The 16,159-nt window shown below is 42.5% G+C and overlaps 1 protein-coding gene across 1 annotated transcript in view; it reads right to left on the bottom strand.

Moving 5' to 3' along the window:
- The window catches only part of NEMF (nuclear export mediator factor), a 51,668-nt gene that overhangs the window by 25,170 nt on the left and 10,339 nt on the right, over nt 1-16,159 (bottom strand). The window contains exons 7-16 of the mRNA XM_062205170.1: nt 13,715-13,801; nt 10,484-10,557; nt 8,339-8,409; nt 8,183-8,258; nt 7,738-7,800; nt 5,516-5,593; nt 5,226-5,434; nt 4,869-5,060; nt 4,116-4,179; nt 2,894-2,982 (exon numbers count right to left, since the gene is read on the bottom strand). Of these exons, the coding sequence (XP_062061154.1) occupies nt 2,894-2,982; nt 4,116-4,179; nt 4,869-5,060; nt 5,226-5,434; nt 5,516-5,593; nt 7,738-7,800; nt 8,183-8,258; nt 8,339-8,409; nt 10,484-10,557; nt 13,715-13,801 (1,003 nt within the window). The remainder of the gene's footprint in view (nt 1-2,893; nt 2,983-4,115; nt 4,180-4,868; nt 5,061-5,225; nt 5,435-5,515; nt 5,594-7,737; nt 7,801-8,182; nt 8,259-8,338; nt 8,410-10,483; nt 10,558-13,714; nt 13,802-16,159) is intronic.

Raw genomic sequence — 16,159 nt, 5'->3', positions numbered from 1 at the left:
ATCTCCCACACAGGTGGCAGGGGCTCAAGTACTTGGACTACCTTCCTTCTGTTGCTTTCCCAGGCGCATTATCAGGGAGCTGGATCAGAAGTGAAGCAGCTGGTACTTGAACCGGTACTCAAATGGGATGCCAGCATGGTAGGCAGCGGCTTAACCCACTGTACCACAATGCCAGCCCCCTGTATATGATTTAATCTATAAATTAAAAGATAACGGTTGGGCCGGCGCCGCAGCTCAATAGGCTAATCCTCCGCCTGCAGCGCCAGCACCCGGGGTTCTAGTCCCAGTCGGGGCGCCGGATTCTGTCCTGGTTGCTCCTCTTCCAGTCCAGCTCTTTGCTGTGGCCTGGGAGTGCAGTGGAGGATGGCCCAAGTGCTTGGGCCCTAAACCTGGCTCCTGACCAGTGCGGTGCGCCGGCCATTGGGCAGGTGAACCAACAGTAAAGGAAGACCTTTCTCTCTGTTTCTGTCTACTTTGTAAAAAAAAAAAAAAGAAGAAGAAGAAGAAGAAGAAGAAGATTATGGTTGGTGCCAGCATTGTGGAACAATGAGAATGAACTAGCAAATAGAAGATTACCCTGACTCTCAGTCTCTGTCACTCAGATTCCTGGCTGTTGTGAACATTTGGAGAGGGACCCAGTGGATGGGAGATGTGTCTCTGTCTCTGCCTTTTGAGGAAACAAATAAACAAAAAACAATTTAAAGAGGGTAATGAGGAAGACAAAAGAATACACAATAAATGGCACAAGGGGTGGGTGCCGTGCTACAAGGAGTTAAGGGTTAAACTGCTGCCTGCAATGCCAGTATCCCATATCAGTTTAAGGCCTGGCCACTCTGCTCCCAATCCAGTTCCCTGCTAACGCACCTGGGAAAGCAGCAGCAGATGGCCCAACTGCTTGGGATCCTGAATCCACGGGGGAAGACACGGATGGAGTTCTAGGCTCCTAGTTTCAGCATGGCCCAGCTCTGGCTTTTGCAGCCATTTGGGGCATGAAAGCTCTCTCTCCTTCTCTCTCTATAACTCAGCCTTTTAAATAATACATTAAATACATCTTTTTAAAAAATAGGACTTGGTGCTGGCATTGTAGCATAGTGGGTCCAGCCACCGCTTGTGATGCCGGCAACCCATATGGGTGCGCCGGTTTGTGTCCTAGCTGTCTCCACTTTTGATCTGACTCCCTGCTAACACCATGGGAAAAGCAGCCCAATTACTTGAGTCCCTGCTACTCACATGGGAGACCCCAATAAAACTCCTGGCTTCAGCCTGGTCCAGCCCTAGCTGTCATGGCCATTTGGGGAGTGAACCAGCAAATGGAAGATCTCTCCACCTCTCTGTAACAGCTTTTCAAATAAATAAATGACTTGAACCAGCATCCCATATGGCCACTGGTTCGAGTCCTGGCTGCTCCTCTTCAGATCCAGCTCTGCTTATGGCCTGGAAAACAGTAGAATATGGCCCAATTGCTTCTGCACCTATGTAGGAGACCCATCTCCTGGTTTCAGATCGACCCAATTTGGGCCGCTGCAGACATCTGAGGAACCAATGGATGGAAGACATCTCTTTCTGTCTCTCCCTCTCTATGTCTATAACTCTGCATCTCAGATAATTAAATAAATCTTAAAAAGAAAGAAAGAAAGAAGAGAGAGAGAGAGAGAGAGAGAGAGAGAGAGAGAGAGAGAAAGAAAGAAAGAAAGAAAGAAAGAAAGAAAGAAAGAAAGAAAGAAAGAAAGAAAGAAAGAAAGAAATTAAGAGGGGCCAGCGCTGAGGCTTAGTGGGTGAGGCCACCGCCTGAAGTGCTGGCATCCCATATGGGCGCCGGTTCTAGTCCCAGCTGCTCCTCTTCTGATCCAGCTCTCCGCTATGGCCTGGGAAAGCAGTAGAAGATGGCCCAAGTCCTTGGGCCCCTGCACCCACATGGGGGACCCAGAAGCTCTGGCTCCTGACTTCGGACTGACGCAGCTTGAATGGGAGTGAGGCGTGAACTAGCAGATGGAAGACTTCTCTCTTTCTCTCTGCCTCTCTATAACTCTGCTTTTCAAATAAAAAGTTAATTTAAAAAATAAATTAATTAAGAGGCAGCAATATAAGCATATTACTAAGAGGAATAGAGGTAAACACAAAAGAGTCATCCAAAAGAGCTAAAAGGAATTTCCTTAGGAGACAGGCAATGGAAATAAGGGTGAGGAATTTACAGGCTGGCACTGTGGCATGGTGGATTAAGCTCTCAGCTGCTTTACTTTCAGTCCAGCTCCTTGCCAATGTGTCAAGGAAAGCAGCAGCAGAAGACCCAACTGCTTGGGTCACTAAAACCCACAAGGGAAGCTCGGAAGAAGGTTTTGCCTCTTGGCTTCAAGCTCAGACAGTCCTGGCCATTGTGGCCATCTGGAGGAGTGAACGGGTGGACAGAAGATCTCTCTGACTCTACCTCTCTGCCTTTCAAATAAACAAATATTTTTAAAAAAAAAAAGTGGAGAATTTCAGGGCTACTGAATTTTATAACAAGTTTTGCAGAACTGCTTTTCTTTAAAAATATGAATGCATAATTTTTATGAAAACAAAAACTTTTGGTAGGACGGGACTGGGTTAAAGCCCTGGCCTGCAGCGCCAGCATCCCATATGGGCGCTGGTTCATTCCCGGCTGCTCCACTTCTGATCCAGCTCTCTGCTATGGTCTAGGAAAGCAGTTTAAGATGGCACAAGTCCTTGGGCCCCTACACTGGCATGGGAGACCCGAAAGAAGTTCCTGGTTCCTGGCTTCGCATCAGCTCAGCTCTGGCTGTTGCAGTGATTTGGGAGTGAACCAGTGGACAGTAGACCACTCTCTCTAGCTCTACCTCTCTCTGTAACTCTTTCAATTAAATAAAATAAATCTTAAAAAAAATAGGAGACTTACCAATATACTTTTCTTGCTTTTTGAATTGAGGTAACTGTTTGAACTTCTTTTAAGGTTTGCTTTGTTTTCTTTTCAGCTGATTTGAATGCCTATTCATGAGAAAAGATTTTAAAATATAATTAGTTGCAAATTTATTTAAATATCACCAAAATAAATGATGGGACAAGAAGCAGTTTTTAGAGTATCACAAAATAGCAGCATCTACACATATAAATATGTATAATGAAAAATTTAAGTGAAAGATTTCATGTATGCAAATATTTGCTCAAGATCCATAAATTAAGAAATGCATTGTGCATTAGCCAAATACTGATTACCTACCATGTACCAGGTTCTACACTAGATGCTGTGGATACAACAGTGAATTCAACCAGGGATTTTCGAAGAAAAACAGAAAGATGCATACTATTTTTAATTGAGAGTGGTCAAGAAAGGCTTCTCTAATGGTCTTTTTAAGTAAATACATGAATGAAAGGAGGGAATTCTGAGGGAAGATATGAAAAATCTGAAGCAAAAGTATTCCATGTAGAAAAAAGAGCAAGGTGCAAAAGCCCCGAGAGCCCAGCACAAACCACTGTTTCAGGGACAATCAGACTGTGGTGGAGGAGCCAGCACTGTGGCACAGCGAGTTAAATCCCCAGCCTGCAGCACTGGCATCCCATATCGCAGAGCAGGCAGGTTTGAATCCCAGCTGCTCCAGTTCCAATCCAGCTCCCTGCTAATACACCCAGAGATAGCCCCTGAACCCACATGGGAGACCCAGATGAAGTTCCTGGCTCCTGGCTTCGGCCTGGCCCAGCCCCGTCCATTGCAACCATTTGGGAGTGAACTAGTTTAATGGACCGTCTCTCTCTCTCTGCCTCTTCCTCTCCTTCTCTGTGACCCTTTCAAATAAGTAACTTTTTTTTTAAATGGCTACTGTTACAGTCCATGTGAACACAGATGACAGAGGCCCAACCAGTGGAATGCTCAGAAGTAGCCAGATTCTGCTTTACCTTAAAGGATTAGACTGGATCTAGTTTATGAGAGTTTGCAGGTTTGAAACATTTTCAACTTGAGCAGACAAAAATGGAAGATGCTACACACTGAGATGGGAAAGACTGGGGGAAGAACAGGTTTGTGCAAGAAAACAAATACAATAAATTTGAAAAACCTCATCTAAACTGAAATAATAGCCCATTATATTGAAGCAGTCAATACTTATTCTAATAAACATCAGTACCTTCTCAGCAGCTTCAACAGTCTTTTGTGTTTTCTTAGCAGCGTATCTTTTGTGATCATAATACCTAAAAAAATTGTATTAAATTTCAAGTAAAATATTTACTCATTGCTTTTTCCATTTATTTCTGATTTTACAGACCTTCACATCATATATGTTACATAATATACAAAAGTAAATTTAAGGGGCACAGTGAATTAAGCATCGGCTTCCCATTTGGGTGCCAGTTTGAGTCCCAGCTGCTCTACTTCTGATTCAGCTCCTTGCTACTGTGCCTGGGGAAAGCAGCAGCAGATGGCCCAAATGCTTGGGCCTCTGCATCCACATGAGAGATCCAGATGAAACTTCTGGTTCCTGGCTTCAGCTTGCCCCAACTCCGATTGTTGCAGCCATTTGGGGAGTGAACCAGCAGATGGAAGATCTCTGTCTCCCCTCCCCCTCAACCCCAGCTTGCTCCCTGTCTTCCAAATAAAACAACTTTTTTTGGGAAAAACTTAAATCTAAAAAGTATTTTCATTCAAAAGAAGTATATTTGAAGGGGTCTTCAAAAAGTTCATGAAAAATGCTTATTATAAAAAAAAAACTATTTGTAGTTAAAGATTTTTTGCACCAAAATAAACTGATCCTTTAATTTCATTTTCCCACAAATGTTTTGATGTACTCTCACCCAGGTAAAATAACCATTTTTCACAATATCCTTATAGTAAATAGCTTTACAACAGATATCATTTGCCTGAAATGTGTACACTGACTTACTTCTTGGCATTGGCATACGCTGACAAGCTGAGATCCACATCAACGAGTAATGGCTTGTTTTTCTGAGGCTTCTGCAGTTGCTTATTCTTCTGCTTTTTCTTTTTTCCTTTTAGTGGTTCATTTTCATTTTTCTCAACAGTGACATCACCATCAACATCGTCATCTTCCTCCTCTGATAATAAGTATGGATTTCTATTAAAAATATTCAATAGTATTTCACTAATGTCAATGACATCACTTTAATTTTCAGTTATTTTCTCAATGAAATTACAAATGGTTTACAGTAAAGTTTGCATCTAATTTTTCTCTATTTTTGAGCTTATATTTCCAAATATAAAGAAAAGAATTTGAACGTACCTTAGCAGCATTGTAACATGATTTGTGTGTAGTTTTAATTCTTTGATTGCACTTGCAACAGGGTCTCCTTGAGCTTGCGCTTCTTTCACAATTAACCCAATCTCTGTCCAGTCTATCTGGTTGGCTAAAGCACTTCGAACCACCTGAATAGCTCTGTCAACTATTTGCAGGTTCATTTCTATGAGCTCTCCTTTCAGTTTGTCTATTTCCTTAAGAAACAAATGAACCATGTTTACTATAATACCAGCTATCATTTTTGAAAAAGCATCTGAAAAATTTAAATGTAATACCTGAGCCTGTTGAAGAGCTTCTAATCTGTTTTCATGATCTTTTCGGACATTATCTAATTTCTTCAATGCTTGTTTTTCCTTTTTGACGAAAAACATTTTTAGAAAGTTAGATTTCTTCCTTTTTTTTTTTTTTTTTTTTTTTTTTTTTTGCCAGGCACAGTTAGACAGTGAGAGAGAGAGACAGAGACAGACTTGTAGACAATGAGAGAGAGAGAGACAGAGAGAAAGGTCTTCCTTCCGTTGGTTCACCCAGCCAAATGGCTGCTACGGCCTTTGCAAAGCCAGGAGCCAGGAGCTTCCTCTTGGTCTCCCATGTGGGTGCAGGGGCCCAAGCACTTGGGCCATCCTCCACTGCCTTCCCGGGCCACAGCAGAGAGCTAGACTGGAAGAGCAGCAACCGGGACAGGATCCGGCGCCCCGACCAGGACTAGAACCCGGGGTGCCGGCACCACAGGAAGAGGATTAGCCTAGTGAGCTGCGGCACCAGCCACATTTCTTCGACCCCCTCCTTGCCTGCACTCTATGTTGTTATGAAGCTAGCTGAAGTTCTCATAGTCCAAAGTGTTTCATGCAAAATTACCTCTCCTATCCACCTCCCTCCCATTCCCTGTATAGGAAGGTATTTCTCATTTCAGATTACGCTGTACGTAAGGTATGTCTTTGCTGTGCTTGGCATTACTGAACTAGAAGAATTTAAGACACTTTTTCTTAAGGCCTAAAAGTAAAGTTTGGGGGACTGAATTTTTAATCAGCACCAATTATAAAACAGCTTTGTATTTTATTACTGCTTTTATGTCACCCAGCGTTATTTCCATTACTTCACAGAACACTGGTTTCCTTACACTAACATACACAGACTCAGAGTAGTTACTTAACCATCTATCATCTATAATTTACATTTCAAGATTATAAGTTTCAGAACAAATTTCCTAACACAAGAAATAGAATCACCACTTAATCAGTATCTGAATGCCAGACAAAATATTAAAAAGTTTTAAATTATAAGAATGATGACTGGGGGCCAGCACTATAGTGCAGCGGGTTAACACCCTGGCCTGAAGCGCCAGCATCCCACATGGGCGCCGGTTGATGTTCCAGCTGCTCCACTTCCGATACAGCTCTCTGCTATGGCCTGGGAAAGCAGTGGAAGATGGCCCAAGTCTTTGGGCCCCTGCACCCACATGGGAGACCCAGAGGAAGCTCCTGGCTCCTGGCTTTGGATCGGCGCAGCTCCAATGTTGCAGCCAACTGGGGAGTGAACCAGTGAATGGAAGACCTCTCTCCCTCTCCCTCTCCCTCCCTCTCTCTCTCCTCTTCTATGTAACTCTCAAATAAATAAATAAATCTTTAAAAAAAAAAAAAAAGGTTGATGACCATTAAAAGAATCCACAGGGCCATCTGCTACTGTTTTCTCAGGCCATAGCAGAGAGCTGGATGGGAAGTGGAGCAGCCGGGTCTCGAACCGGTGCCCATATGGGATGCCAGTGGTTCAGACCAGGGCGTTAACCTGCTGAGCCACAGTGCCGGCCCCAGCTGTTACTAATTTCTTTAAACTGAGGGTTAGAGAATCACATATTTTGAAATCTTTGCACACACATCACATAACGTGAAATTTTTGCACACACATTTAAAGATTTATTAGCATTTTTTGAGAATCAAATCCCCTTCAAATCAACAATGACTACTACTAATCTGTGAAACTTCTACAGCAGTTGCTCTGAAAACATGGTCAAATGTGCTTAAAAATACCTCCTTGTGTGGTCATGCAACATGGAAACCATATTAAAGATCTAATTTTAAGGTTCATTTTTTAAAATAGAGTTTACTGATAAGCAAACAAATTTATTTGCACAGAAAAAACTTATCCCCTTTGCTGGCCTATTTGAAATCTCCTGAAAGCTGCATTCCTTCAACAAAAAAGTTTGAGAAGCTTTGGGTTAATAAAGCAAATCATAGCAGGGTTTAAATACAGGCCTCCTCTTTTCACCATATTTCCCTTTTTAGAGAGGATCTGATAAACTGATTCAATACCATGAGGATTCTTTACTTTTAAACGATGAGAACTCCCTCAGCACTTATCATAAACCAAAAAATCAGAGTTCCCACAGTACTTCCCATACTACCTGTGTAAGGCTGCCCACTCCTACACTAAAGCAGCTTCCACCCATCAAATCACTCGAAGCCCAGACGGTTTAACACAAGTGTTTGTAATAATGCCATACCTGTTGTAGAGCTTTTAAATCAATTTTCTGACCTTCTATCTTGGAATAAAATTCATCCACAGCCTTATTTAAAAAAAAACAAGAAACAGAAACAACTGGCTGAAAACCAAAACCATGGCCCCCACTTCCACAATCACAGAATTTGAGTCTATTTTATTTCAAAACACCCACTCAAAGAACTTGAACAGACTTCCAAAAAATGTATTATATAAATAACCAGTATCAAGAATCACATTAAGTTCCAATCTTTGGTTTTGCATCTTGAAACAGTGGGAACAACTGTTTCCAACAAGTGTACCTATGACTGCTTTGATCTCCAATGCTCAGATGCACAGCAATTATAATGCAAGTTTAATGCAAGTTTACTGTCAATTTCTCAAAGTAAGAAGTTATTAACAACTCATCACTGCTAACAAACTAGTCAGAACAGAATTGGAAAACCCACCTTGTCAAATGATTCAAATTCTATATATGGACATTGTGAATGTTGAGAAAACAAGAAAGGATGAAATTCTTCATACCTGTAAAACATATTCATTATATCACATTCAAGAACATGAACAAACTTCCAAAACAAGTTGACCCAAGCCTACATGCTTACGTGAGTATGTCTTCACTTGGTTTATCCATTTCCAGGCTTGGTTTTATTTCTCTTTTCTGGATGATATATCCCTACAAAAATCCAACATTAAAATCATTTCTGTTCATAATTACCAAAGAATTCTCGTCATAACTGACAATTTTATTAACATTTTTTCAAGATTTATTTACTTAAAAGGCACAGTTAGAGGAGGAGAGACAGAGAAAGAGAGAGATACCATCCACCTACTGGTTCACTCCCCAAATGACTGCAATGGCTGGGGCTGGGCCATGCCAAAGTGAGCCAGGAGCTCCATCTGAGTCTCTGATGTGGGTGCAGGGGCCTAAGCACCTGGGCCATGTTCTGTTGCTTTTCACAAGCACATTATCAGGGAACTCGATCAGAAGTGGAGCAGCCAGGACTTGAACAGATGCCCAAGTGAGATGATGGCACTGCAGCAGCTTAACCCGCTATGCTACAATGCTGGCCCCTTATTAACATTTTTGTTAGTAAAGTTATTCTTTGAATAGAGAAGAAAAAACACTCATAAAGGATGAGATAATTCAAAAAATATTTAACTATTAATGGGGATAAGTCCCAAAGTTTACACAAGTGCTGGCAAATTAAAACCTGCTTCTCAAGAGCCAGTGTTGTGGGTTAAGCTGCCCCTTCAACACTGGCATCTCATATGACTGCTGGTTCAAGTCCTGGATGCTCTGCTTGGAATCCATCAACCTGGGAGAAAAGCAAAGGCTGGATCACGTACCTGGGCCCCTGCTACCCATGTAGCAGACTCAGATGGGAATTCTAGGCTCTTGGTTTCAGCCTGGCCCAACCTTGGCTACTGTGGCTATTTAGGAGTGAATTAATGGATGGAAGATCTCTCTATCTGTCTCTCTCCCTCCCTTTATCAAATAAATAAATTCTTAAAAATTTTTTGAATTAAAAAATGCTTCTCTAAAATCAACTCAAGAAGAAACATTTCCAAATTCTTTAACTTTTACGGAATGCCACTGCTAATCTGACATAGTACTTCTAGAAAAGATAAGAAACAGAGGCTAGTATTGTACCACAGAGGGTTAAGCTGCACCCTGCAGTGTGGATATCCCATTTGGGCACTGGTTCCAGTCCTGGCTGCTCCACTTCCTTTTTATTTTTTTAAGATTTATTTATTTATTTGAAAACAGAGTTACAGAGACAAAGAGATCTTCCATCAGTTGGTTCACTTTCCAAATCACCACAAAGACCAGGGCTGGGCCAGGCCGAACCAGGAGCCTGTAGCTTCATTGAGGTCTCGCATGTGGGTGCAGGGGGACAAGTACTTGGGCCATCCTCTGCTGCTCCCAGGCACAACAGCAGGAAGTTGGATTGGAAGTGGAACAGTGAGGACTCTAACCGGCCCCCACATGGGATGCCAGTGCTGCAGGCTGTGGCTTAATCCACTGCACCACAGAGCAGTGCCCCATACTCCACTTCTGATCCAGCTCCCTGTTGATGTGCCTGGGAAAGGCGTGGAGGACAGCTCAAGTGCTTGGGTCCCTGCACCCACGTGGGAGACCTGAAAAAAAAACTCCTGGTTCTTGGCTTTGGCCTTGTCCAGCCCTTGCTGTTGCAGCCATCTGGGGAGTAAACCAGTGGATGAAGATTTATTTCTCTATAACTCTGCCTTTCAAATAAATAAAATAAATCTTTAAAAAAGTAAGGAACAAGGAAGCAGGCATTTAGCTTAGCAGTTAAGATGTCTGTACCCCACATCAGAGCGCCTGGGTTTGATTCCCAGCTTCAACTACGGACTCCAGCTTCCCACCAGTACAGACCTTGGGAGGCAGCAGTGATGGCTCAAGTAACTGGGTTCCTGCCACCCATGTTAGAGACACAAGTTGAGTTCCTGGTCCTGGTCCCAGCCCCCGCCCAGCCTTGGCTATTTCAGGCATTCAGGGAGTGAACCAATGGATGGGAGCTCTGTCTTTTTGACAAATTTTTTTTAAATTTTAAAAAGGAACAGAACAAACATTGAATCAGCAATATTTTAAAAAGTTAACTTTGAATAAGCACATTACAGATATAAACCTTCCAAATTAGGACAGTAAAGTTTATATTTGTTAATCCTTTAATGAACATTTGATTTCTAGAAAAGTTAAATAAAAAAAATAAGTATGGTGCTACCTTTCCCCTGAAGTTGGATGCTGTTTTCATATAGTCTTCTGCCTTTTGGAGACAAGTAAGTACTTTTTCAATATCTAACAAAGAAACAAAAAGGAAAAAAGAAATGCCAAAATGTCACTTAACCACAGTTAAATAACTATGTAGAAAAGCAGAAAAGTATTTATTAAATAACATAGTGTTCTAGAAAATTAGATAGTTATTTCGTGTCTGTAATAAATAAGGTTATGCTTTAGCCTGCCTGTTATCTCAGGCATCTTTCCCTCCATTTTCTGAAATGCACTTCGTTCACTAAATTCCCATGTATACTCAGGCCTGTTTCTGGATTCTTTTTTGGTTATTCCTTTTCTGAAAACTTACTATTTTAGTTACTACAGCTTTCTAACATATTGTAATCTGAAAAAAGGGTATACATATTGTAATAAATCATTGCTATTTCCTGGTTTTCCTGAACATTTCACACGCTTGTTCCAGATGAGTATCATATTCATTCTTTATCATGGAGACTTCAAAAAGTTTGTGGAGAGGCTGGCACAGTGGCATAGTAGGTAGGGATCCCCTACAGGCACTGGTTCGAGTGCTGGCTGCTCCACTTCCAATGCGGCTCCCTGCTGATGCACCTGGGAAGGCACTGGAGGGTGTCCCAAGTGTTTGGGTCCCTGCACCCACGTGGAGCTCCTGGCTCCTGGCTCCAGAACGGCCTTGCTCTGGCCTTTGTGGCCATTCGTGGGGTAAACCAGCAGATGGAGGACCTCTGCTTAGATGCCTGTATCTGGGGGTTTTGCCTCTCTTGGAGCCCCTGTTCTGGCCACTCCACCAGATCTCTGACTTAAACAAATCTTGCTTTTCTCTCTTCTGCCTTAAAATAAAGATTCCTGTATCCTACATCAGAGTACCCGAGTTTGATCCCAGCTCTAGCTCCTGACTTAGCTTCCTGCTAATGAAGACCGTTTAAGGCATAGGATATGGCTTAAGTTACTGGGTCCCGGCCACTCACATGAGAGACCTGTACTGAGTTCTGGTTCCTGGTTCCAGCCCCAGCACAGCCTCAGCTGTTGCAGACATCTGGAGAGTAAATCAGCAGATGGAGCTTGCTCGCATGCACACACACTTTCTTTCTCTGTCTACCTGTGTCTGTCTCTCAAATCACTAAAAACAGTTTCTGAAGTTCATGGAAAACATAGGAGTATCATGAAAAAAACTGTACGGATTTCAAAAACTTTCTGCACCAAAATAAACTTTAATTTCATTTTCCATGAGTTTTTAGAAGCAATCTTGTAACAAGAATGTTTCTTCACAAGAATGTTGTCATTTTCATTAGGACTGCATTGAATTAGTACTCATTTTTATCAGAAGTGAAAACCTTTACTGAAATATCCTTTTTGCATTTTTAAATACACACACAAAATTTATGTCATGAGTTATCCCTAAACCTTCAGAAATTAATATGTAACATCCAAAAATAAACATCAAGAATAATTTTTAACTATCCAAGAGAATCTGCAAGTCAAAGTACGTCAAAGACAAAATCTTCCATTTTTCTTTTATTTCCCCTACTTTTTTTTATTGCCCTTATGTGGCAATAAGTTTAGGTTCCTTAAGTAGCTATAACAACCTAACTCATCAGTTAGCCATATCACAGTACTACAGAAACCATAATGCATGTCCAATGCTATTTGTTGATGCATCCCAGGTTCTAAGTCAGAGAGTTAATAATAACTCTGTTGGGGCTGGTGCTGTAGCACAGCGGATGAGGCTGCTGCCTGCAACGCTGGCATCCTTTATAGGCACTGGTTCAAGTCCAAGCTGCTCCACTTCTGATCTGGCTCCTTGCTAATACACCTGGGAAGGCAGCAGAAGATGGCCTAAGTACACTCACATCAGACACCCGGAAAAAGCTCCAGGCCCCGGCTTCAGATTAGCTCAACTCTGGCTATTTCTGCCATTTAGGGAGTGAACCAACAGATGGATGATCACTCTCAGTAACTGCCTTTCAAATAAAATAAATAAATCTTGAAAAATAATAACTCAACTCTTGGGTCTCCAAGTGTCCCAAGTTCAGTAACGACTCTTAAAAACCTGGGGGAAGAGGGGCTGGTGCTGTGGCACAGTGGGTTAATGCCCTGGCCTAAAGCACCAGCATCCCATATGGGTGCTGGCTCTAGTCTCGGCTGCTCCTCTTCTGATCCAGCTCTCTGCTGTGGTCTGGGAGGGCAGTGGAGGATGGCCCAAGTGCTTGGGCCCCTGCGCCCACGTGGGAGACACCCAAAAGAAACTCCTGGCTCCTGGCTTCGGATCGGCGCAGCTCCAGCCGTTGCGGCCAATTGGGGAGTGAACCATTGGATGGAAGACCTCTCTCTCTGCCTCTCCTCTCTCTGTGTAACTCTGACTTTCAAATAAATAAATAAATCTTAAAAAAAAAAAAAAAAAAAAAAAAAAAACTTGGGGCTGGCGCCATGGCTAATCCTCCGCCTTGCGGCGCTGGCACACCGGGTTCTAGTCCCGGTCGGGGCGCCGGATTCTATCCCGGTTGCCCCTCTTCCAGGTCAGCTCTCTGCTGTGGCCCGGGAAGGCAGTGGAGGATGGTCCAAGTCTTTGGGCCCCTGCGCCTGCGTGGGAGACCCAGAAGAAGCTCCTGGCTCCTGGCTTCAGATCGGCGCAGCTCTGGCCGTTGCGACCAATTGGGGAGTGAACCATTGGATGGAAGACCTCTCTCTCTGCCTCTCCTCTCTCTGTGTAACCCTGACTTTCAAATAAATAAATAAATCTTAAAAAAAATACTTATACTAAATTGATCTTCTGTATATAAAGAGAATTGAAAATGAATCTTGATGCAAATGGAAGGGGAGAGGGAGCGGGAGAGGGGAGGGTTGCGGGTGGGAGGGAAGTTATGGGAGGGGGAAGCCATTGTAATCCATAAGCTGTACACTGGAAATTTATATTCATTAAATAAAAGTTAAAAAAAAATACTTAGGAGAAGGGAAAGGAAAATATTTTTAAAGTCAAAAGGTAACAATATAGATCAAGAGAATGAACTGAACTAGGGATAAATCTTCATACTAGAGCATACTAAAGAAGGAAATCAAGAATAACCCATGCGTATAAGATAAGCATAGGTCAAATTTTTTGAATCTAGAACTACTTGACAACTTACTATTTTCTAAAAGTAATTTTCATAGTTGTTAAAAAAGGAAATAAATAAAACCAGACAACATTTGTATCATACAGACATACCTTTACTTTCAAGTTTTTCATCCACCTTGACATTGCCAGGAAAACCATTTTCCATCAGGCAGTGTTCAATGAGAGCAGGTCCATAGGCTTTAAGAGCAGAGAATATTTTTTAATATTTTCTTATAAAATTTGACATTTAAAACTTTGTACAGTACAAACATATCTTAATATAAATGATCTCAAAAACAGTAACCAGTGAAAATAACAATAAATGTACTTATTTTGAAATGTTATAGAAAATGACAATTCAAGTGCTTATAGAAATCTGGAACTTTAATAAACATATAGAACTCAATGCAAGTTACAGAAATGTAATGGAATTCAGCCACTTACAAAAAGGATTTTAAACCATGACTAGGAATTCACTGCTAAAATGTAAGGTTGGTTTAGCATCCAAAAACTGGTTAATATAATACACTATTCTAATAGAATAAAGGACAAAAACCACATATAATTTCAAAAGATGTAGAAAAAGCATTTGACAAAATTCAACACACTTCAAATAAGGACTCTCAAACTAGGAACAGAAAGCAGCTTTGCCCACTTGGTAAAGGGCATCTACGAACAACTCTACAGCTAACATTTACTTGGTGGTGAAGGACTGACTACTTTCCTCCTAAAATCAGGAACCAGGCAGGAATATTCACTCTCAGTACGTCTATTCAACACTGTTCTAGAGTTACAGCTGTGCAATAAGGCAAAACTAATCACATACATTTCAATTCAAAAGGAAGAAGTAAAACATCTGTAATCAAACACGGTATGATTCTCTATGTTAAAAAAATTCAGGTCCGGGGCCGGCACCGTGGCTCACTAGGCTAATCCTCCACCTTGCGGCGCCGGCACATCGGGTTCTAGTCCCGGTCGGGGCGCCGGATTCTGTCCCAGTTGCCCCTCTTCCAGGCCAGCTCTCTGCTGTGACCAGGGAGTGCAGTGGAGGATGGCCCAAGTGCTTGGGTCCTGCACCCCATGGGAGACCAGGATAAGCCCCTGGCTCCTGCCATGGGATCAGTGCGGTGCACCGGCCGCAGCGCGCCTACCGCGGCGGCCATTGGAGGGTGAACCAACGGCAAAAGGAAGACCTTTCTCTCTGTCTCTCTCTCTCTCTCACTATCCACTCTGCCTGTCCAAAAAAAAAAAAAAAAAAAATTCGGGGCCGGTGCCATGGCTCACTAGGCTAATCCTCCATCTGCGGCACTGGCACCCTGGGTTCTAGTCCCGGTTGGGGTGCCAGTTCTGTCCTGGTTGCTCCTCTACCACTCTAGCTCTCTGCTGTGGCCTGGGAGTGCAGTGGAGGATGGCCCAGGTCCTTGGGCCCTGCACCCGCATGGGAAACCAGGCAGAAGCACCTGGCTCCTGGCTTCGGATCAGCGCAGTGCGCCGGCCACAGCGCACCGGCCGTAGCGGCCATTGGGGGGTGAACCAACGGAAGGAAGACCTTTCTCTCTGTCTCTAACTCTGCCTGTCCAAAAAAAATAAAAAATTCATAAGGGGGCTAGCATTGTGGCGTAGCAGTTTAAACCACTGCCTTCAGTACCAGCATTCATACGGGCACTGATTTGACTCCCAGCTACTTCCAATCCAGCTCCCTGCTAATGTGCCTGGAAATGCAGCAGAGGATGGCCCAAGTGCTTGGGCCCCTGTACCCACATGGGAGCTCCTGACTTCAGACCGGCCCCAACTGTTGTGGCCATTTGGGGAGTGAATCTCTGTTTCTTTCTCCCTGTCTGTAACTGCCTTTCAAACATATAACATAAATCTTTTTAAAAAATTCATAAGAAATCCACACATTAAAAAACTACTAGAACAAAGGAGTTTATCATGTTGGAGAATGCAAATCAACACACAAAAAAATTAATTGTATTTCTATTCAAAGTGAAATTAAGAAAATTCTCATAACAGCATCAAAAAGAATACAACATTTAGGGACAAATCTAACAAAGGAAGTAGAAGATCTACATACTGGAAACTATAAAATATTACTGAGAAAAATTAAGTATGATCTAAACAAATTGATCTACAGATTCAACGTTACCCTGATCAAAATTCAATCAGACCTTTTTTTCCAGCAGAAAGTAACAAGACAATCCTAAATTTCATAAGGCAATGAAAGAGATATAGATTTACACTACCTGATTTCAAAATTATAGAAATTTACCTGGGTGAAACTTCGGCTTACTCTAAACTTAAATATATTTTACACATGCTATTCTAACAACTGGGAAGTCCTTTTTTTTTTTTTTTTGGCAGGCAGAGTGGATAGTGAGAGAGAGACCGAGAGAAAGGTCTTCCTTTTTGCCGCTGGTTCACCCTCCAATGGCCGCTGCGGCCGGCGCATTTCGTTGATCCGAAGCCAGGAGCCAGGCACCTCTCCCGGTCTCCCATGCGGGTACAGGGCCCAAGGACTTGGGCCATCCTCCACCGCCTTCCCGGGCCACAGCAGAG

This window comes from Lepus europaeus, chromosome 11 (assembly GCF_033115175.1).
Source record: "Lepus europaeus isolate LE1 chromosome 11, mLepTim1.pri, whole genome shotgun sequence".
Taxonomy (NCBI): domain Eukaryota; kingdom Metazoa; phylum Chordata; class Mammalia; order Lagomorpha; family Leporidae; genus Lepus; species Lepus europaeus.
This window is presented reverse-complemented; position numbering and strand designations above follow the sequence as displayed.